General features: G+C 49.7%; 8 protein-coding genes across 8 annotated transcripts; 1 reads left to right on the plus strand and 7 right to left on the minus strand.

The window, feature by feature from the left end:
* The first annotated feature begins 730 nt into the window (after positions 1–730).
* Positions 731–3,086, plus strand: sxa2 (putative pheromone processing carboxypeptidase (Sxa2)). The gene is made up of 4 exons (XM_073743643.1): positions 731–1,252; positions 1,313–1,595; positions 1,680–1,906; positions 1,975–3,086. The coding sequence occupies exons 1-4, from the start codon at positions 1,045–1,047 to the stop codon at positions 2,880–2,882; spliced, it is 1,626 nt and encodes a 541-aa protein (XP_073597188.1). The 5' UTR covers positions 731–1,044; the 3' UTR covers positions 2,883–3,086.
* Positions 3,087–4,209: 1,123 nt separating this feature from the next.
* Positions 4,210–5,768, minus strand: BDW70DRAFT_166880 (serine protein kinase). Its single transcript, XM_073742111.1, has 5 exons — positions 5,456–5,768; positions 5,100–5,418; positions 4,802–5,011; positions 4,685–4,749; positions 4,210–4,640 (listed from the first exon to the last, which is right to left on the minus strand). The coding sequence occupies exons 1-5, from the start codon at positions 5,729–5,731 to the stop codon at positions 4,305–4,307; spliced, it is 1,206 nt and encodes a 401-aa protein (XP_073597189.1). The 5' UTR covers positions 5,732–5,768; the 3' UTR covers positions 4,210–4,304.
* Positions 5,769–6,075: 307 nt separating this feature from the next.
* BDW70DRAFT_27075 (lanthionine synthetase C family protein) lies at positions 6,076–8,167 on the minus strand. Its single transcript, XM_073743645.1, has 4 exons — positions 7,876–8,167; positions 7,219–7,783; positions 7,154–7,167; positions 6,076–7,107 (listed from the first exon to the last, which is right to left on the minus strand). Exons 1-4 carry the CDS (start codon positions 8,054–8,056, stop codon positions 6,332–6,334), a joined length of 1,536 nt encoding a protein of 511 aa, XP_073597190.1. The 5' UTR covers positions 8,057–8,167; the 3' UTR covers positions 6,076–6,331.
* BDW70DRAFT_27074 (Zn(II)2Cys6 transcription factor) lies at positions 8,168–10,737 on the minus strand. The gene is made up of 7 exons (XM_073743644.1): positions 10,468–10,737; positions 10,077–10,416; positions 9,820–10,033; positions 9,741–9,772; positions 8,443–9,696; positions 8,315–8,394; positions 8,168–8,261 (listed from the first exon to the last, which is right to left on the minus strand). The coding sequence occupies exons 1-6, from the start codon at positions 10,551–10,553 to the stop codon at positions 8,332–8,334; spliced, it is 1,989 nt and encodes a 662-aa protein (XP_073597191.1). The 5' UTR covers positions 10,554–10,737; the 3' UTR covers positions 8,168–8,261; positions 8,315–8,331.
* A 952-nt stretch (positions 10,738–11,689) lies between these two features.
* On the minus strand, positions 11,690–12,226 carry BDW70DRAFT_149235 (cell wall mannoprotein 1 family protein; the record flags this gene model as incomplete). The annotated part of the gene is made up of 1 exon (XM_073738977.1): positions 11,690–12,226. The coding sequence occupies one exon, from the start codon at positions 12,224–12,226 to the stop codon at positions 11,690–11,692; it is 537 nt and encodes a 178-aa protein (XP_073597192.1).
* Positions 12,227–13,620: 1,394 nt separating this feature from the next.
* BDW70DRAFT_149236 (alpha/beta hydrolase) lies at positions 13,621–14,506 on the minus strand (the record flags this gene model as incomplete). Its single annotated transcript, XM_073738978.1, has 3 exons — positions 13,621–13,649; positions 13,747–14,033; positions 14,091–14,506. 3 exons carry the CDS (start codon positions 14,504–14,506, stop codon positions 13,621–13,623), a joined length of 732 nt encoding a protein of 243 aa, XP_073597193.1.
* Positions 14,507–15,499: 993 nt separating this feature from the next.
* BDW70DRAFT_27129 (APC family permease) lies at positions 15,500–17,541 on the minus strand. The gene is made up of 5 exons (XM_073743646.1): positions 17,321–17,541; positions 17,009–17,268; positions 16,806–16,954; positions 16,151–16,760; positions 15,500–16,093 (listed from the first exon to the last, which is right to left on the minus strand). Exons 1-5 carry the CDS (start codon positions 17,476–17,478, stop codon positions 15,705–15,707), a joined length of 1,566 nt encoding a protein of 521 aa, XP_073597194.1. The 5' UTR covers positions 17,479–17,541; the 3' UTR covers positions 15,500–15,704.
* A 464-nt stretch (positions 17,542–18,005) lies between these two features.
* Positions 18,006–20,309, minus strand: BDW70DRAFT_166882 (kinase-like domain-containing protein; the record flags this gene model as incomplete). The annotated part of the gene is made up of 2 exons (XM_073742112.1): positions 18,006–19,567; positions 19,619–20,309. The coding sequence occupies 2 exons, from the start codon at positions 20,307–20,309 to the stop codon at positions 18,006–18,008; spliced, it is 2,253 nt and encodes a 750-aa protein (XP_073597195.1).
* Positions 20,310–21,149: the final 840 nt, after the last annotated feature.

A 21,149-nucleotide genomic window follows, 5' to 3' on the forward strand; every position in this document is an offset into this window, starting at 1 on the left:
CATGGCCGCCTATCTATATCTAGCTTACTGAATGATGACTAAGCGAGCTCGACCCCAGGGGCAGGCGGTACCAGAGGGCAGTATGCCCCGACATAAACAGTATGTTTAAAGAGGAGACGGACTAAATTACGATAACCGTGGTATGGCTCCCATTTAAATATGTATATCGGGTTCAAGGTGATTAAATTGTCGAGCGGGTTTGCTACGTATCCTATCAGATACCTTACGGTCTAGTCGTCACATGGAAGACTGCGAGCCTGGCATATAACCCTATCTTTATAATTTGCGTGGCTGGGCAGTGGCATCACCTTTAATTTAAGCACATCCTGATATGTCATTAGTGCTCGAGTTGATCTACCCTGTGTGCCGCTAAGACGGTATCTCTAATACCATTGATTAGGTCATTACTCTCAGAGCACGTCTTTTTTCCTTTTTTTTTTTCCTGTCTGGTTGTTCTGAGATTTTCTCCAAACCATATTGACAAGTGTATCAATGCGATCGCTAAAGGGCATAACAATGGTATACGTATAAAATGGTATGCAATACATAAACTCGACCTTAAGTTAGGCTAAAAACGACTTATTTGTCTAAATCTCGTCATGAATCATGTTGCCATGAATATAAAGCAGATGATGAATTAGACTAGTTCAAAATGGGCAGGTCCTCGGCGATATCTCTCATTCACCTACCAAGGTAGGTATAGGTTAAGCAAAAGCTTGGTGGCGGACAAGCCTTCTCCTAGCGAGGTAGCATTGCTTATCTCTCCCCTCTCCCCACTTCTCTTCTTCCTGAAGCGATGATTGGCATCTGGGCCTCATCTCCTGATCTCCCGTTGGGAGATCATGCCCGTTCCTGTCTTGGACGGCGACACGGAGGTAACCTCAATCTGTCCACCGCTGATCATAGGTCACCGGCTCTACTCTACCATGCGTTTCTCCACTGTTGCACAGCTTATAAATGACCGTTCCGCTGGTCGTGGTGATGGGGGTGTGTAAGAATTAACTTTCCGCTCTTCCCGCTCGAGACCGAAAGACAGGATTCGCAATGAGGGTCGGTAATGTGTTATCTGCTGCTGCTGTAGCTGTGTCTCTATGCACAGACTACGCTGCAGCATCATCGCCTCATGGCCGGTTTGGCCAGCGTGCTCGCGACTCGGTCAATCTGGCGAAGCGTGCCTCCCACCTCCATAATGCTACTGCCTCTGGAAAACTCCCGAAATCGGACTTTCGGTTCCTGACGGACCAGACATCGCGTACGTATAAGACTTTCCTAATTATTCCAATGCTGCTTCTTATGCTAAACATGCCAAAAGCCTTCCTCGTCGATCATCTTCCCGACGTGTACTTCGACGTGGGCGAACTCTACTCGGGGCTGATTCCTATCGAGAAGGGCAATGATTCGCGCGCGCTGTTCTTCGCCTTCCAGCCGAAACTCGGCGATCCCGTTGACGAGGTCACCATCTGGCTGAACGGCGGGCCGGGGTGTAGTTCGCTTGAGGGCTTCTTCCAGGAGAACGGCCGCTTCTTGTGGCTGCCCGGTACCTACCAGCCAGTGGAAAATCCCTATTCGTGGGTGAATCTGACAAATGTCTTGTGGTACGCACCTCTTCTGTCCCCGGATTTACGTGCGAGAGTATGTTCTGGAGGAGTATAGGGCTAAGATGTTGGATGCTGTTATAGGGTCGACCAGCCCGTCGGAACGGGCTTTTCGGTCGGCAAACCGACAGCCATTTCGCAGGAGGAGACCGCCGAGGATTTTGTCAAGTTCTTCAAGAACTTCCAGCAGACGTTCGGGATCAAGAATTTCAAGATCTACGTCACCGGCGAGAGCTACGCGGGGCGATACGTACCCTACGTGAGCGCTGCTATGCTCGATCAGAATGACACCGAGTATTACGATCTAGCTGGTCAGTCTCACCATCCGTACAAGTTGAAAAAAACAGAAAGAAAAAGAAATTATGCTAAAACAATGCAGGCGCCCTCGTCTATGACCCCTGCATCGGGCAGCACGATGTCGTGCAAGAGCAGATCCCCGCCGTTCCCTTCGTCCAAGCGAACGCCAACCTCTTCAATTTCAACAGCTCCTTCATGGCGCAGATCGAGGAAATGCACCAGACATGCGGCTACGCCGACTTCATTGACCAGTACCTCGTTTTCCCGCCATCCGGCGTCCAACCACCCAAGTACTTCAACTACAGCTCGGAGGCGGACCTTGCCTGCGACGTCTTCGACCTGATCAACAACGAAGCCTTCGCGGCGAATACCTGCTTCGACATCTACGAAGTCAATCTCATGTGTCCCCTGCAATGGGATGTGCTCGCTTTCCCAACAGAGCTTACGTACCAGCCCGACGGGGCGCCCACGGTCTACTTCGACCGGCCCGATGTGAAGCGCGCCATGCACGCACCGCAGTCGATCGAATGGTCCATCTGCTCAAACCACGCCGTTTTCATGGGCGGAGACGCTGGCCCCGAGTCGGAAGGTGATATCTCGGCCAATCCAATCGAGCACGTCCTTCCGCAAGTGATCGAAGCGACGAACCGCGTGCTTATCGGCAACGGTGACTATGACATGATCATCATCACGAACGGCACGTTGCTCTCGATCCAGAACATGACCTGGAACGGGAAGCTCGGGTTCCAGGAACGGCCAAGTGAGCCGATCTACCTTGGTGCGGACCTGCCAGATCTTGAGTGGGCAGAGGTCCGCGCGGAAAACGGGCTGGATGTTAACCAGCCGCAGGGGACGATGGGAGTCCAGCATTATGAGCGTGGGCTCATGTGGGCCGAGACGTATCAGAGTGGACATATGACGCCGGAGTATCAGCCGCGCGTGGCGTATCGGCATTTGGAGTGGTTGCTGGGAAGGGCCGAGAAGTTGTAGAGTTTATCTATCTCGGTACAGTTGGTTGCAAGCAGTGTTCTTCCGATTACTTCTGTCTTCTGGACCCTATGCCAAGATAGCGCAGCGCCTCTTTCGTCACAGATCTCCGATTTATTGAGTTGTGTATTGTATAATATTCAAATATGCCTATATGCTAAAGTGCAGGGGTTTCTTGAGGCGTAGCCGATCTATCTAACCTTGCCAAATGATCCTATTGTAGATCTTGTCAATCATATATTAACCAACATAACGGCACGATTTGCTCAGTCCACTATGAAGATAATCTCTAATATGATATGGGCAAAGAGTTTACGATGTCAGAGCCTGTTAATTGTAGTAAACAAACAGTCAAGAATCATGCGTCAATGGTTAAATATTCGGCAGCGTGACAGCACTGCCAAATAAAGGAAGACAGCCACGAAATTTGGCCCTCTTATGATTCAAGTTCTTTGGAACCAGTCACTAGACCGCGGATATACTCTGAAAAGATGGTTGTTAACGGTTAGAGAGTATCAGGACCTGTAACAGAATGGAGTGCCTCATGTACTGAAGCATGAAGGTTGGACAGAGAAGGCAGCTAAGCAAAAGCCAAGGACGCGTTCAGGATTTAAAGGATGTCTATTTCCGTCATACTTCGAGTTCATTGTTTCTTTTTCTCGTTTAAATCTTATATGGATGAGTGCAGACAAGATAAACGGATATGCTTTAGGAAAAGGGGTGGTCTCCCTGTCTCTCATTGTAAGTTCTATGGTGTTCAGGAATATCAAATCCCTGACCTTATGCACGTTGCAGGACATTCCTGCCCTATGTTTATCACGGTTAGCAGACTTCTTCATTCTCAAAACTTTTCTTACAAGAGTTACTGCATTATTATGGGGCATGGTTGGAATAAAAGCCTGTTCATGTTATGGATAATCCTTTGTTTCACTGCCTCGAAGAACTAAACAGTTATTTTTGCAAGCTGAGGGTCAATCTTCTACATTTGCCTCTATGCTTACCAAATTTAAACGCCATGGAGGAACTCTTTGCTAGAAATAAAGATTTTTTTACAGCATTGCGCGCCTAAGGACAATCTAGCCAAGGCTTTCATACATTCTGTAAGTAGTATGTTTAGAATTAAAGGAAACAGAGTGCCGTAGGACACCCCTAGAATTCAGGCTTGATTGTTAAGTACCTATGAGTTTCCATGCTCAGAAGGCAGACCAGGCAACTGTCTCCGGTAAGAAAACGTATACTCAGAAACGCGGGACTCATTACTTCCGACTAATGATGTACATAATGATTCTTTCAAGGACGATCTTGACCATGATTAAGTAGTAAGATAAGTATAATGTCCCTATCAAAATCTGCCTCAATAATTGCGATACTTTCAGCCAGCTCAGCGTCCCAGAATATGAACTGTACATATTTTCATTGTTTATTTCAGTCCCTGAACAAGGGGTCGTCCAAGATTTTTCTCGCCGATGCTCTGCCAGACGAGTCAAAACGCAGCAACTTTTGGATAATATGCCCTAGCCTGCCAATATCTTGAGCCGTCAAATCTTCTTTTCGTTCACCGTCAAAATACATCTCTTCCAACCATTCTTGTAATCTAGTTTTGGGATCTTCTGAGGCGACATCACCGCTCATCGTTCCCCATAATCCCAGCCATCTTTCAGGTAGTGGTTCGTCAGTTAATTCCTGCATCTGATCCACCAAGAATTTAGGTGTTATCAAGAAGCTGTCGAAGGGTGGTTGGCCAACGAAAATTTCAAGAATCTGCCACAAGTTAACCAGGCTCAAAACGCCGCAGCCTTTCTTACCAAGCACCTCAGGCTCCAGAGATCCACCCGATAATCCAAGCGGTCTCCGAATTCAGGCGCACGAACTGGTAACGGCGTATAGAGAACGCGGGGTATTTTGCGGGCAAAACGATTCACCAAAGTCGACAATCTTGATTATTTTGGACAAAGGCAATGAACTGGACCTTGCAGGCCTGACAATGTATTTGGGAATGCCTGATTCAAGATCTTTACCATTGCTTCTGTAGGCATGCCCAATTTCCGGTCTCCCTAATGTCTCAATAAAATCATGTTCTGACACGTCGTCGATAGCGTCTAAGGCGAAAGCTAAATTGCGAGTATGGAGATCTGTATGAAGTGAGCATCGCGTCAAAATGCTTTTTTGGGAGGGTAATATAAAAAAAGTAAACATATGAAAAACACTGGTGTGACAAACCTCCATGTGCGATCTTTTGTTGATGTAGAAAGTCAAGTCCAAGAAGAGCCTGCTCTGTAATGGATTTGGCGATTTCTCCTGGAAGTCTCCCATCGGAGGAGCGTGTATCTATCGCGTCAGAGAGACTTGGCCCTAGATGTTCGAAGACAAGACACTGATGTTTTCCGCTGGGTCCGTCTGTGTTGAAGTTATCAACCAAGCGCACGACATGTTGGGAATGAGCATGCTTTGATGCCAATTTCTTCAACATGTTTAGCTCTCGCTGGATTCTATCGCATTCTCTCTCAGACAAGCAGATCTTAACAGCAACATAAGTTCCCTCCCTGCATTCAGTATAATATTAAACCCAGATGAACCAGGAAATGTGACTTTCGATCTCTTGCAGCCCAGACAGTTGAGTAACCTCCCCATCCTAGCTTATGAAGTATCTTGTATCTCCCATCGGACAAGAAGCTTCCTAGCAATATTGGATGATAGCCACCTTTTCTATAGCGATCCAGAGGTTCTGCATCAACAGGACAGGCGTACATAAGTTTGTCTGTTCGAGGTAAGGTTGAGAGGAATGCGGTGGCGTTCAAGGTGATAGGCAGAGAAACAGCACTGCGCGAGGCATAATATATTTTTAGGACCATCCTCTAAATCCTGTTACGCACGATACCGCTATTCAAGAAATGAGGGCTCATATCCTCCAGGCACAAGATGCCACGCAGGCTCTTACAGTGGATAACATCTGGTGTTACCTCTCAAATACAGTAAGTACACAATAGAATAATTACGGGAGTATTATTAAGCCGCGTTATCTGATTATTACTAGCATATTCTTGACATATTGCTTGGGAGAGAAGAACGACTTCTAGAGGACACGCTTCTGCACCCTTTGTATATAGTGGGATGGTGACGGACATCGCAAATTTAGTGGGAGACTCTTCTATACACATCCTCTGGGCACTACACACCGTTAGAAGATTCTTTCTGCCTTCAACACCAGTTGTGATTGGGAGTCATTCTTTAATGCTGGGGAATGAGATTATGGGAATTGAAGAACTGCCTTTATGAGCTTAACAAGAGACTTAAGGAGCTCACTTATTCTTGGAGCCCGGTTTACGACAAAAGGAGTTGGCGAACAAAAGAATAGAGACCCAACGAGTACTGGCATCACGGGATTGACCTGGCAAGGGACGAATCTCTCCAAAAAGGTTATAAAAGGATTGTTGACCTCCGCTACTATCGCATCAAAGAACCCCAGTCGCACCATTCCCACCTAAGCAAGGAAACCCTAGTTGCTTCTGTCTACAGCTCCTGAACATGGGATCTTGGTCGACATCCTCATCACCAACTTCGAGTTTGCGAAGCCGTGCTTTGACTACAATGCTGGCTTCTGCCCAGGCGCATACAGTGCCCGACAGGCCCTCGAAGAGCGAAAATGGGTTGTCAGGCATTCGATGACTATTGGACGCGGTCTCCGGAGACGCGTTGTACGGTGGGCTCTCTCGTGCATAGAGCATCATTGCAATTGCCCGAGAGAGAAAAAAGTCTCCTGAGAGAAGACTCTCAGTTGCAGCCAGATCTGATGTTCGCGTGGTGTAGTTTAGTCTGGCTCTGTCTAGGATGGTGCTGCTATACTCAAAGACGTCATGGAGGAGGAGCAGAGGCCATGCATTTCCCGCAATGCCATGACACAAACCTCCGCCTTTCGAGAGAAGACCCTGCTCCCACACGCGATCCGTGGCAAGACAGACGGCACGGTTCCAGTTCGGCTCCCAGTGCTCCAGGACCAGCTCTGTGTGTTTCAAGGCGCAGCCAAGAAGGCCCAGGATGGCCGGTGCCCCATGACACATCTGGACTAGCGGTGATTGGCGAGATGAAGATCGGAGTGGGATCTTGGTTGGTAGATGGCCATTGTGCGCGATACAGATCCTGCATAGCGCGCTGATCGTTCCTCCAATCTCCGGCAGACAGTCAGCTAGTTCGTCTAAGTTGCAAGCAAGAAGAACCGGTATTATCCCGCCTGCCTCAGTCAGTAACTGTAATCCGAAGGTATCAAAAGTACTTACACAATCCGTGAGCCCTGCAGAATTGTACTGTTAGCGAGGGTTAACCCTTCCGGTGGACTACTTACCACCCAACTCCGTAGTACCCAGGCTTCCATGGCCACATCAATGGAAGGGCGTCGGCTTTGCCATGGCTCTTCTTATACTTTGCAGCCCCTTCTCTGCCAGCATCAGTGATCGAACGGACAATTTCAGGAATTTGACTAATTATTGGTTGGAAAATTTCCTTTTGCGCATGTGGAAGGTCAGTCGTCGCTGCCCTGATATTCAGAAGCGCCCACAGCAGCCCAGCACGGCCGAAGAGAATCTCATCCGCGCCCAGGTCATGGCCATGGTAGAAGGCAGTGGAACCATGACTTAGTGCCAGATGTACCGCATTACCAAGGCACTCAATATCGTGAGCGGAGATAGTTTCAACCCTCCCAGTGGCGCATTTATGGAGGATCCTTAGTACAACAGCAGCGATTGGCGATCTAGACGCCAGAGGTGAGAGACCTCCAATCCGCAGAGGGATTTCTGGACCACGAGTTGGGATTCGCGCACTGGCTAGACTTAAGAAGTCCGGCAGGGAGCTGGCAGTATCTTCTAGGACAGGCTTTTGTTGTGCTAGACGAAAGTATGCATCAGCGATTCCTATGAGATGCGATTAGGACACCAGATCATGAAAAAGCTGCTATGCTATTCAAGACTATGCTTTTTGGAAAGTTAAATGAAGGAAACGATACCTAGCTCTCCGGTATACAGCCCGCGGCCATCATACTCGCTACTCGCTAGTGCACTAGATTCGATGATACTGACGCCATTGCAAACCGCACTGCTGAGGACCTCAAGTGTCCGGCGCAGGGTTGCCTTCTCGATCTGAGGCAACTCAAGATTATTGCTGTAATACTGCAGGTAGTCTGACATTTTATTATGAGGAAATGTCAATTAAGATAAAAGAGGCGCATTGATCCGAGGCCTTGAACGTGCTGTTGCGTGTCGGGGAGACTGCAGGCATCTAACCCCACGTCACCTGTGCCTATGACGTATAAAGGCAGCAACATGACTAAATCGAAAGAATGAAGGCTCGGCATGTAATCTATGCCGCTCAATCTTAAAAAAAACTGAGAAACTGTGTGTGATAGTTAAATACGGATTACATGTGGGTTTTCTTAATGCGTATACCTTGATTGATGTCCCGATCAAAAGAGGATGGCATGGTCATCCCACAGCCCAGAATCTTTAACCAATTCATCCCACCAGGCCTACACCATGTCAGTACAAAGCTACTTATAACAAAAAAGACGACTGACCCAGTCGATGCCAGAGTCATCAAACAGACCATAGTCATGCCCACAACTTCCGCCGTGGCCGGGAGAGTGCAAGGCCTCCGGTTTTGTGGCTACCTTTTCACCGCCAGCTTGGTAGCTCCGGAGCATATCGTCCAAGATTTTGTACACTCTTGAAGTTTCATCACCAGAATCCGATGCACTCTTCCAAAGAGAAACAGAGATCTCCAGTGCCTGGATCAGAGTGTCAGATTCGACTTCTGAGAACTTACCCGACTCTCTTCGTCTTATCGCCAATTCAAGAGCGATAGTCATGGCCGCAGGCGCCAGCATTTGTCGTGTTCGAGAGTAGGCGTACCAGGACGGCTGCAGTAGTCTTTGGTACTGCAGCAATGCCAGAGATGATGTGAGGCAGCGAGAGCGGGATATGTCGCCCGGCCGGCAAGTTGCACGTTTTCGGACGAACCGTCGATGCAGGGTACAGATGCCATGGTGGTACATGCATGCTAGCTGTAATTTTGAATAGTCGGCCGGAGTCCGGGGTGAGCTGTACTTTAGGTCATTTGCATCCACCCTCATATGCATCGGAACATCCGACCACACATTGGTTAGCAACTGATCGATCTCAATCACCTTGGCATAGTCGTCCGGGCAGGGGCCATTGATGAAATCAATAACCTCGCCCAGAGCATGAAACACGCGTCCCTTGATAATCAGATACGAAGCTGACGTTGGTTCTGACAGTGGTCTTGGGGGCGGGAGGCTTTTGATATCTTCTCCTAGTTCCCAGTCGTGAACATTAAGTGGTTCCTTCGCATCCGAGTTAATTGCTGGAGTCATCCGCGGGAACCCAGACAGAAACGATGCCACTTCATCCATGCTCTTGACAGAAAGCCATACCCGTCGTCTATATTCACCTTCGACGGTCGAGAAAGCAGATGTATGTTCAGGGTCGCGGTGGAAACCCATATTTACTGCCGCCCTTACAATAACTCCTGTCATAATCCACAAGCCCCGGCTATTATCGTCCTTCCTGTTAAGTTCGGCGGTCGCATTGAAACGCAATGTCTCGACCGTATATGGCAAGCATTTGGCAATATCACCAAGTAATAGACACTGTGATGTTCGTAGTCGGTACAGATGGAATCTTTCCTCGGCCTCTTCTTGGTATCCTTGTTCCCCAAGCTGCATGGCGAGAGTTGCAATTCCAAGAATAGAGAAAAGCAGTCCGATCCAGATGACATTGCTTTGAGACGGATTGTTCAGGTGGGTGTTATACTACGAAGTCAGAGTCATATCACAGCAGTGGAGGACAGCCATACCTCCCGGATAAAGGTTGGTTCATGTATGATGGCTACGAAACAATGAGCTCGTTCTGTCAACAATATACGAAGAACTCACGAGGAACTGATATGGGAAAGTTCTTTCTATCAAAGAACCACTGGATGAGTTTACTCATTTCATTTCTCGGCGGCAGAGACGACAGGATCTCTGGGATATCTACCCGCTGAACATGGCCGAAAAGCAGACTGGTCCCATCAACCGAGTTCGTCAAGGTATGCGAGACAACTGGTTCGTCCGGAGGCTCACCCCACGCCACCTTCAGTTCGCTGATCTGGGCTAGTTAGTGTGGCGACCTAAGGCATGGGGTAACGAACTTCTCTCAGCACATCCTGCCAATCGTCCGCTGGTTTATACACAGAATGTTCTCCGTCCAAAAAGGTCCTGCCAGCGCGAGTTGAACTACGAACATCTACACCTCTCAGTGCTGAAGAGCCACTGAAAGATGGAGCAGCGGTTGACGGGTCACTCTGGTTGCTGCTGATAAGTCGCTTGACCATCTCCTCCAAGCGGTCAATCCGTTCGCGCATCGAGTGGCCATTCTGTTCCGTACGGGAAGATGACAGAGCTCCATGTGTCGATCCCTGGAAGATACATGCTGACTCCTCTCCCCGAGCTGTACAATTTTGACACGGCTTCTCTCTATTACATTTCAATCTAGTTTCGTCAGCATCTGGAGTGTTCTATGGGGCTCAAAGGTATCTAGACTTCCTGACACGGCAGGACTCGCAGGACAGTGGGATCCGACGCCGACGTCGCTTGGCAAACCGAGTCTCTGTGGTCAGAGTCTGCATTTTATGTCTTATTTAAGCTTCCGCGGGGTGTGGACGAAGCAAGAAACGGTGCCACGCTCGACGCCGCGCTCCATCCGTATCGAGAAATTTCGGGAATACACATTTTCCGGTGCCGTCATATCATCTGCCTGCTCACCATTTCTCTTTCTTCCTGCTTCAACATCTTGCAGCCTCTTCCACGTATTTCTTCCGTTGTCTTGTCTCCATGGGTAGGGAACGTTCCCCCAAGAAGATATCCCTGTCTCATTGCAGTTAGTAACGCATTCTTGATAAATAACATGATCTAAGCCTGGATTTGACAATGATCCTTTGTCCTTTGGTATGTCACGCTTCACTTTTGCGTAATCACAGGCCAACGAAAGAAAAACATGTATATTTGTTTGTTTGTTATGGTGTACATAGTTACTTCGAAGGTCATTCAAGGTTATTCTAGAGTAGAACTCATCTGCCCCTCAACTCGTAGGCACCTTCCTCTATATCCGTTCCCCCTGATTCTAGAATCTATCCCTGATATCCCAGCAAAGGAAAACCATCACCAGTGTGGCACGCTTCCCTATGTTCGACGAAGTGGTAATGCTGCTTAAGTACTTGCTCTCATGCACGACAAGCAATCTACCCTCGACCCAGGAGCATTCACAAAGTGAAAGACTAGATTCGACCTCAAGCCAACCTCTTTTGTGTCGAGTCTATGGACAACGCCAACAGGGTCCTTGGTAGGACACGCTGAATTAAGAGGTTGGTCTCCTGGCCGGAGGTTTATAGGGTCGTGGGACTGAGCAAGCACTTACTGCCTGATCTTGTTAGCCGAAGATATAATCACCATGCAGGGGGCCTATCAAAGTAAATCCCTCCTTGTCCTGGACTCTGTGTACAAGAGAATATTTAGCTGTAATTACGAAGGCCAGGGTCAGCGTTTACAAATCTGTACTGAGTATATTATTGATCATGCATTCACTACTTTGAAGGTGGCTACTCGACAGAGGAAACACCAAAGCCTTAAGAGTAGGCAGACCCATCTCTTAACAACACTCATCAAACAGATACTAACTCGATGCCACCTTGACCAATAGTCTTCTATCCCCACATGCAGTATCATCTCCCCGTCATCCAGATCATCATCACGTTAAATCGTCGACTTAGTCAGAGTAAGCCGCAATGCCCCGGTCGATCTCAGCGACAATCCCCTCAGACAATTCATTGGCGATATCCTGCAGAGCGGCCGGAACCTTGGGCGTGATCGCATCCCGCAGACCCTCAGCGGCAGCCTTCTGATCCTGAAGCGAGGCAAGAACATCGCCATCAAGACCATCTGCCACGAAGTTGGGCTCGGCGGCGATCACAGCATCAATAAGGTCGCTGATGTCGGCCGTCAGGTCCTGGATGGGAGCGACTAGCTGAAGGGCCTCGAGGGAGGTCAGAGAGTCAAAACCGGCGACGCTGGCCGCGCCGTCGTTGATAATCGTCACGAGCTCGGTTGACGCATCTTGTACGGCGGAACCGGGGGTCGAGCCCGCCACGTAGGAGGCCACTGTGGAAGAGACAGTGGCGACTTGGGCGCTGATAGCATTGAAGACGCCGGTGTAGTCGGATAGCGCGCGCTTCGCCTTGGGGATGGGCTCAGCAAAGGCACTGTAGGCCAGGGCGAGAGTGAAGAAACTGGTGGTGAACTTCATTATTGGACAATTGGGCTGACAGCGAGTCCTGATGGCAATTGGATTGTATTATTGGAGAATCTGGAGAGCTAGTCTTTTCGGTTTTTGTGGGTTGAAGACTTTGCAGAACTGAGGACCACGTCCGCTATTTATCACCCTGAGCAATGTATCTCTGCCTTATGACCAGTGCAACCTCGGAATCACATTCCAGAACCTCGATGCAACCAGCGAGGCTGATGAGCATGTGTTGGTAGGACGAAATGAGGCAATATTGCGCCATCTAGATGGCCCAAAGCTTCTATAATTCTCGCCTAGTCCAGTTCCCCCGCAAAATGAGCACTGTGGCTTGCATTCTTCACAATTCTAGCGCGCCACCGTGACTGTTGGTGGTCGATGTTATACCTGGTCGACCAGGACAATACCCCTGAAGGCCTCGGCGCTGCGCCATTATTGGGCAGCCGGTCACACATCACAGTCCTCATAAGATGCTGTCCCCCATCCCCCCCCCCCCCCCCACGGGGTACCCCGCAATATCGTATCGCTGAGCCCTACGCCGAAGATCAAGGGCGGGGTTGACGATCATTCCACATTCTCTTGATCGAGAAGACTCTATCCTAATCGTATGTCGATTCCTACCAGTTTCAAGAAAGGATTTTCGTAGGGCTGGGGATCTTCAAAACATACCTTGATTGGCTCTTCTGCTGCGAGCCATAACTCTGATCTTTTGACATGTCCTTCAACCAGGTGCCCGCAGTAGTCAAATACCTTTCGAATCTGATAGAATGGGCTTACTCCGCTGACGAGGGATCTTTTTTACGCAGGCTGGCGCCAGGTCGCACAGTTTACCTTAACAGGAATGGAACGAAGGTGCTTGGCAGGAGAAAGTAGCTGTTAGGCGCTTGCAATTCAAAGAGACACGGATCACACTACCCGGTACTTTGCCTACAGCTAATCACATCTTATAACGAAATCCCGTGAAGTGCGGGGGATGCAACTCTACGAGGAGGTCTTCAGAGATTAGTTTAGGCCTCGGCTGTACCCGTGATGACCTCAATTCCACCAATGCCAGGGGTTCTTTGGTTCTAGGGCCGCGAAATCAAGCTCTTCATTCCGATATATGGGTTTTTCATGCGGGGTGGCGGAATTGGGTATCTGTACTGTGGACTCTGTTCTACGAACTAGACTCTGAAGGCGGAAATATCTCCGTATTGCGCCTAATGAAGTATCTGCCATCACGTGTGTAATCCCCTAGTGTACCATTTGGGAGGAGATACACATTTTCCATAAGCGAGATTCCAACTAAGCACGGGATACGCAAAGCACGGGTACATGTTGAGATTCAAGCCTCCCAATCCCCCAATGGAACGACAGAAAAATATGACGGTGATGGCCATCCCCATTAGCGTACAGCAGCGTTATCCCAAGGGACCCATAGCAGGAACACCTATACCATGAACATTTTCAACCACACAAGACAACAATGCAAGTGCGTGATGGAATGTCCCAATAATTTCGCGAGCCACCTGAATCTGGGATCCCACTCTGCTCTCTACCGGCCTTCAGCGCCAATCTGATTCCCTCGATCACCTTGCCGGGCTGGCTCAAAAATGGTGAATGGGAGGCGTCGATATGAAAGGTCACTGGAGTGCCTAGTCTTTCTGCAAACGCTTCCTGAACCGCCAGCGGAATTCCTAGGTCCTTATCGCAGAAAAGATACATGGAAGGAATATCATGCCAAGGCTCATATAGCGCCGGCTCCGTGAAGGACACCATCGGCTGTGGCTTGAGCAAAGCAATGCATTTCTGCTGTTCTCTCAGAGTCAGAACGCTGTAGAACACGGTTGATTCGTTCGAGGTTTAAACATAGCCGTCGTCGTTCTTAAACCGCATCCAGGGCTCCCAGTTACCTCCGAGGAGATCCAGCATCGACTGCCCCTTGCGCGACACGAAGGCTGTCATCCACACGGCCATTATGACACCACCTCGAAGCCCGGCCTTTGATCGCCGCGCATACCCCAATCCTTCCATGGCACTCGCGCCGACGGCTCCACCGTAGGAATGCATGACGACCACCACTTCTCGCCCGTGGTTGACCAACTTCTGGAGGGTGGCCTTTGTGTGCTTGATATCGAGATGGAGACCGCTGGTGGGGTGGGCAACATTCGGAGGCTGCGCGCTGACGGAATGGTTGGCAATGGCTATCGATTCGAGCCCTTGGTCGGCCATGAGGCTACGCAGGCGATCGAAGGTGTCCAGAGTGTGCCATGCGCCCGGTATGGATACAAAAATGGGGCTTTCCATAATGGCCTGAGTATTATTCGAAGCCCAGAGAGTAAATAAGGGCCCTGGTACTCATACAGATTCGGAGAAGGGTTGATGGAGAATGGGGAGCAGTCATCGGACTGTTGCTGGCCTTGAGTCAATACCAGGCGTCACTACGCCGTTCTATTTATTCAAAACTTGAGTTACCCCTTCGCAATCGCGCAGATTAACCCCTCAACTGTCCCGCAGCCCGTTGGAGAAAACCGACCCCCCACTTCTAGAGGGGTCAAAGGAGCATAGCCACTTGTTCTTGAATCTCGAGTCGGGTGTCTTCTCAGTGCTGTCCCAGCCCGGCGCGGCGGCTATGTCACTATCCCGGCACGCCATGGTGAGCACCACTGCCTAGAAAACATTCATGATTGACCATGTAAGAAATAGTCAGTCTTCAGCTCTTTCGGTTACGGAATTCGGACTCGGTTTCGTCAAAACCGGCGAGTTGTCCTGAGTTTAGCTTCCTTTAGGAGGGGCAAGGGACAGCTGGCTTTATGTGCCCGATGCGGGGGACCATAAGCCTAGAACCCTAATCCCTGCAACTTGACGCTTGAAACAACTCATTTGAGTGGCTCATTAATCGAGAATTCCGTATGAGTAACTTCTGTCGAGCGACGAACACATTATCACTTGGCACTCCACTTTATAATGGAGATCGGTAGTTATGCGTTCGTATATTTCGAGTAGAATACGTACTCTGCCGTTATACCGAATCCGCAGCTCTGCATACACAACTCCCAGGAGAAACCTTTCTCTCCCAAACGAGAAAGTGCGCATTCCATGCTCTCATATACAAGGCTTCAGGAGATACATAACGTTTGAGATGCTCATATAGCAATGAGGCTGACTTTAAGGGGCGAAGCTGGGGAATCTTCAGAGCGCCTGAAGGGGAATTGACTTTGTACAGCTGTCTGGGAATTTCATTCCAGCCTGGTGACCATATTCCATGAATCCGCTGAAGTGGAAGTCAGTGCAACTATGCAAGTGGCTGCAGTTTCGACCATGGCGTAACTGGACTAGCTCCGTCTCGGAGTATGGTCTGTCGCAAGCTGTCCCCGTTACAAACCTGGTTCCACTCTCATGGGAACCAGAGAGCACGATTTATGGTCAAAACAGCGGAAGGGAAAGGCTTAAAATAGGCGTCCTTTGGGGATTCCAGAAGTCTATTTCATTGCGAGGGTATGCTTCAATTTATCTTCGCCTTATCCCACGAGACAACTGAAGATCCATCAGCGAGGACTGACACCCGCGCAGTCCAAACGAACTGACCGCGCCTGGGAAGAACTTCCCATGACAGAAACCAGTAGACTCCAGCGCTAGAGAAGACTAGAAGCGCAACCACGGAATACAGCCAAGGCGGCAGAGCTCTGCCCGGGTCTAGCGCTGCGGGCACGAACGGCGTGACGAGCAGGAAAATCTGGGACGCAAGGAATAAATAGATGACGGGAGTCCAAGCTCGGAAAGTGCGCTTGTGGGGTTGTTTCCGACGAATGATGAATAGTGCGATGACGACAAAGACGTTGATTAGGGCGATGGCGTACTGGCTGACATCTAGGAGGAAATTATATACTTCCCCTATCAAAAAAAAAGTCAGTTTCAGTACGCTGAGGCCAAAGAGAGATACGAGCTGACCGAATGGAATAAATAGAATCATAACTGCCGATGACAAGAAAACAAGAAGAAACGCTGCCGAAGGCGAGCCAGAGGAGGTCGTAGCCGCAAAAAACCGAGAATATGGGACTATCCCCTCCCTTGCGAATTCCCGAACTACTCTCGACATTGTAAAAGATGCTGTCATCAGGTTCCCGAATGACGATAAGGCCGCCAGGGTAGCTGTCAGCCAGAGCATGGTATCTCCGAAAACCTTCCCGATCAAGAGTGCGACTACTGTGACTCCAGTCTTGCTGATCTCGTCTGGAGTAGCGACAATAAAGTAAGAGATATTGGTGAGTGTATAAAGTATCCCTACCGTTCCCACGCCCACGACGCCGGCTATCTTTAGAACCTTGCGAGGGTTCTTCACCTCGTCGAGAACGTATGCGGCATTTGACCAGCCTTGGTAAGTGGCCAGGATTTTGAACAAGGCATTGGTGTAGTGGGATACAGAAGATGAAGATCCTGTAAAGGGGGACTTCAGGCTACTGGCCGGGTCAGGGATCTGGGGGAGATCGCCTCGAAGAGCACGCAGACCGGCAACGATGATCAAAAACAGGATAAGTAGCTTGACCGAAGCCAGCACATTCTATTATCGTCAGGATAAACTCCCAGTTTTTGCAGGATGACTCACCATAATCTTCACCCCCAGTGTGCTGAAATTGATATGTATTGTGGCAATGATCGTGAGGACAGCGATTGCCAGTCCTCGCTTTACCCAATCAGTTGCGGATCCGTTCAAAGCGAGCAAGAGGTTTTCAGCTACAACCACGCTGCCAATGCCTAGACCCTTATCAGCCGCTATAGTACTTGCGATTCTGGAGGACGAATGTTGACCTGTAAACCCAAGAAAAATAATATGTACTGCAAACACCGTCGTTACAAGCATCGGGGGGCTTGGATACGCAGCCTCCAAGTATACCTTCTCACCACCACTGCGCGGCATCAGAGACCCCAGTTCGATCCAGATATACAGACCGCAGAATGCTAGAATCAGGCCAACTACCCAGAGAGCCAACGCTGCGCCTGCGCTCCCGACACTGGCGGCAATGGCAGACGGTGTAGAGAAGATGGCAGTGCCAATCATACGGTTCGTTCTACAAGTCTATCAGAATGTGCTTTCCTAGTTTCTTTTTGTTAGACGCTTACATTAAAAAGGTCGTTGATAGCAGGCCTAAGTGACGGCGCTGGTGGGAGAACCCGTCATATTCGTCCCGATCGGTTTCTGGGAGCGCGCGAGGAAGGAGGACCGCGTGTTCGTGGCTATCCTCAGCCATCGGGCTGGAATCTCGCAATGAAGACTCCATTTGAATATATTATTGTCAGCACATGGGTGAAAGATGAGGCCGTCGTGGCCGAGTCGATGCAGCTGACCTTGGAGAAGGATGGAGGATGGAGCAATCGTTTTGTCGTCGTCAGTGTTTACTGACAGTCCCGGTCACGTGAGCACCTCCGTCAGGAAATGTACCGAGTTGGAGGCAGGTGTTGAGGTAGGCAGGACCGCAGCCCTAAGAGAGAGGCATGTGCTTGCAGCAATTATTGAGCATTCGGACGCCTGGCTACTCTTCCTCAAACAACCTTTGTACCTCTTTGGAGCAGGCAATCCTCAGTTGTCTCACTTGATACTGCTGTGTGATTACCCACTTCTACTCGGCAGCATGCTGTATATGCCACGGCAGACATGTGCTCTATTTGTTTTGTATTGGTAAGTGGTCCTGCCATGATATACCATCAGCCTATATGGATCTAGGAATATCAAATATGGGGCTACAAGTCCAATAAATAAAGCAAGGTACAAAGGAAAATGCAAGATAATGCGGGTTGCAACCGGTAACTATGCAAATAAGGCCCGCACCGCGCGGCCAACAGAACGAAGCCGTATCGAGATTGGACGCAATCTGGACTGCCGTCCTCGCTGTTTGTCATTTAGTAAGGGCTTCTCATCCGCCTGTTGTGGTCCGTCGACCACCGCAGACCGGGCAGTGCTCTCTTCCTCCGCCTGAGCGGATTCAGCAGGAGTTGGAATAGACTTGACAGCCTTTACTGAGCGGAAGCTCTCCACTGCACTAGACGTCGACTCACTTACTTCGTGCACAGGGGATAGGTTGGTGGGAACGTAGATGAGCTTGGCGTCTTCCACTGGCTGCAGTGCTACGGTGGCGGCATATTGTGGCTTGCCTGGCTCTGGGAGCCTGATCGCGTCGGCAGCAGGTATCAGGGGAATATTTAGGGAGAGCACTTCGGCCTTTTGTTCCTCTGGTGGTTGGAGTTCGGAGGCTCCGGTCGATGGGGGAGTCTCGCGTTCAGCAGGCTTAGACTGTTCAGGCCTGTCAATATTCATAGATTTGTCGGTCTCTACTAACGCCGGCTGAACAGCAAATGTTTCGGCTGTCTCAGCCTCGGCTGTTGGGGAATTATTGTGAATACCGGTATGATTAGTCTCGAGTTGAGGCAAGTTGTACTCTGCAATCTTTTGAGGCTTGTCAGGATCAGCGGGTTGCGGTAGCTCATCAATGATCGCTTGGTCTCCTGGTGCATCAGAATCAGTGTTTTCTATCTGAGACAGGTCATCCTTACGCTCTTTAACCTCGTCGGGGCGAACAGGCTCCGCGTTCTCGGCTTCGTAGCGAAACCAGCAATGTTCAAGAACCTCGTCGATCGTGATCCGTTCCCTGGGGTCAAGTGCAGTCATTCGATAAAGTAAGTCCGCGAGATAGACCTTCTCCTTCACCGGTATCAGTTCATGGCACCCGATGACGCCGTTTCTCCCCAGCGACTTGTGAGGATACGCCCAGCTCTCGGGAGTGCTGACGCGGTGTCCAATGGGCTCACAAACTGCCTTCCGGATATGCCACAGTTTGACCGTCGATTCATCCTGCAGTTCCTCTTCGTTTGCCGGCTCGGTCACCTTTTTCCATGTTTCCTTCCATCGAGACCACCAGGGTTCTGGCAGTCTGCCGCAGTATTTCACCATAAAGTGGACATAGGCCTCTACGCTGTCTTCCTGGATGCGGAATAGTCTGTTGCCAAAGCGGATTTCGTACATTGTTGCTGCTAGAGCAAAAATATCGGATTCCTTGCCGGCCTTTTCGTCTAGGGCAACCTCGGGAGCCGCATACTGAAAGGGGATCCCAGATCCATGGGGCGGCGGGTTGCCGGCGATAAAGGACTCCCCAAAATCAGCGATACGGATCTGGTGACAGCATACTTGGGTTGAAGTAGTGGACCTCCATGAGACTGGGTTGAGAATATAGCGCGGGGGATGTGCATCCAGGGGAGCGTTTTTGTACACGACGACAGCTGCTCCCTCGGGCTCGCCCAAGATGTCGATGACTTCTTCCTCTGACTTGCCATCCAGACCGTTGACTCTGAAAAGAATGTTTGAAGGTCTGAAGTCTAGCTAACAGTTAGCAGGTTTCAGGAAAGCAGTTTGAGCGACAGACTCACCACCATGACAGATATTATGCCGATGCAGCACAGACATAGCTTCAGCTGCCTGGCGCGTGAGTTTCCGCAAAAACGCATCGACATCGTCAACCACATGAGATATATTTCCCAGCCCTGATGCGGCGACTTCGTAGACAAAACACTGGTGGGTGCCGTTCGGACCGTCAAGCGTAAACTCTTGCCAGGGGAGAAGACACCATTCTTCGACGTCAGGATCACGGTCCGCTATTCCCTGCAGCCAGCGGATATTCTCCTGCTCCCTGCAATCCTCCCCGGACCACTCTGCTTTGAGGATCTTGATTGCCACGTATATCGTTGGGTCGGTTCCAACCCAGCTACAGAGCCAGACGATGCCGAACCCTCCGCTACCAAGCTTGTGGATGACCTTGAATTGTTTATACTCGCCGATACGGTCGCCCAGGTGCACTGGGTGATGGCCCCCCGGCAGGTACTCCCACGGGCCTTCAGTATGCCTCTTGAGAAACCCATTGAGCGCAAGTCCCAAGTGACAGGGGCCAACATGTCGGACCTCCTCGGGCTCGGATTCTTCGCTGGATGAACCAAACTCTGCTTCCCCCTGGTTGCTGACAGCTTCTGAGGGCTCTCTATGAGCCTGTTCTAAACGATCTCGAGGCGAGTCAGCAATGGAGGAGCCTTGTATGGCAGGCTCAACGCACTCCAGAGGTGACATGTCTACCAAAGCTCGGGGTTGTGAAGACAGTTTGCGGGATATAAAGGATGAATGTGAATGGTCGGAAAACAACTGGACTGAAGAAGAAAAGGCAATGAGGGAAAATCATGAGCTAGTTAAGTATCAGTATATGGTGTTGTGAGGCTATCATCGGGATGAAAGGACCGCTCCCCTTTGTTCTCTTTGTGGAACGGAACAGGGAACTCTGCACGCCATGGTATTAGGCAGGTCTTCAGCGACGATGAACCAGGCCTTTTATTGGACATTTAAGCCAATTCCTTTTAGTTTCATCAAGTACCTGGGTCCATTCACCCATTCAGATCATGATTCCAAAAATAACCGTTCCCTGCCATCGCTTTGCTAGAGCCATCACCAGAAGAGGAATCTTTCGAGCTGATACTTGAATAATGGCAAAGAAGACTCTATATTTAACGTTTATATACATCTAAAGCACCTTAAAACGGATATTTGATCCATATCAGATGTATTCTCGAGCGCCCGCTTCTAGGTTGTTATTTCTTAGGAAATTCTCAGCACAGCGTAAAGCCTGGAAGAGACGAAAGGCACCTGCATATGCACCCCTACCACTCAGAGGGACAATAATATCCCGGGGGCGATGCAACCGACAGTCACATAAATGGCAATGGAATAAGTTTCATTTTAATAATAGCCGTTGCCCAGGGGGACACAGTAGCCCTCAAGTCATTGTAACCTGCTTTGATGTTAATGGTGCATGAGCTATTCCTGCTTCTTAACCTTCCTCTCACTATAGGACATTGGCATAACGTTATTTCATCCGTTTCAGTTGAGACGGTCTCGCCCAGCTGGACTCGAAACGCT

This window comes from Aspergillus foveolatus, assembly GCF_047715535.1.
Source record: "Aspergillus foveolatus strain CBS 279.81 unplaced genomic scaffold BDW70scaffold_16, whole genome shotgun sequence".
NCBI lineage: Eukaryota > Fungi > Ascomycota > Eurotiomycetes > Eurotiales > Aspergillaceae > Aspergillus > Aspergillus foveolatus.

Coding starts and splice junctions, on each gene's coding strand:
- BDW70DRAFT_27129 (XM_073743646.1), bottom strand. CDS start 17,478: ATGGAGTCTTCATTGCGAGATTCCAGCCCGATGGCTGAGGATAGCCAC. Junction 16,955..17,008: donor TATTTTTCTTGGGTTTACAG/GTCAACATTCGT, acceptor ATAAGGGTCTAG/GCATTGGCAGCGTGGTTGTA. Junction 16,094..16,150: donor GATTCTATTTATTCCATTCG/GTCAGCTCGTAT, acceptor TTTTTTTGATAG/GGGAAGTATATAATTTCCTC.
- BDW70DRAFT_166880 (XM_073742111.1), bottom strand. CDS start 5,731: ATGGTCCTAAAAATATATTATGCCTCGCGCAGTGCTGTTTCTCTGCCT. Junction 5,419..5,455: donor ATCGAAAGTCACATTTCCTG/GTTCATCTGGGT, acceptor GAATGCAGGGAG/GGAACTTATGTTGCTGTTAA. Junction 5,012..5,099: donor ACAAAAGATCGCACATGGAG/GTTTGTCACACC, acceptor CACTTCATACAG/ATCTCCATACTCGCAATTTA.
- BDW70DRAFT_27075 (XM_073743645.1), bottom strand. CDS start 8,056: ATGTCAGACTACCTGCAGTATTACAGCAATAATCTTGAGTTGCCTCAG. Junction 7,784..7,875: donor GCTGTATACCGGAGAGCTAG/GTATCGTTTCCT, acceptor CGCATCTCATAG/GAATCGCTGATGCATACTTT.
- BDW70DRAFT_27074 (XM_073743644.1), bottom strand. CDS start 10,553: ATGCAGACTCTGACCACAGAGACTCGGTTTGCCAAGCGACGTCGGCGT. Junction 10,417..10,467: donor GAGTCCTGCCGTGTCAGGAA/GTCTAGATACCT, acceptor TGACGAAACTAG/ATTGAAATGTAATAGAGAGA. Junction 9,697..9,740: donor AACCAACCTTTATCCGGGAG/GTATGGCTGTCC, acceptor CTGACTTCGTAG/TATAACACCCACCTGAACAA.
- sxa2 (XM_073743643.1), top strand. CDS start 1,045: ATGAGGGTCGGTAATGTGTTATCTGCTGCTGCTGTAGCTGTGTCTCTA. Junction 1,253..1,312: donor CCTGACGGACCAGACATCGC/GTACGTATAAGA, acceptor ACATGCCAAAAG/CCTTCCTCGTCGATCATCTT. Junction 1,907..1,974: donor CGAGTATTACGATCTAGCTG/GTCAGTCTCACC, acceptor AAAACAATGCAG/GCGCCCTCGTCTATGACCCC.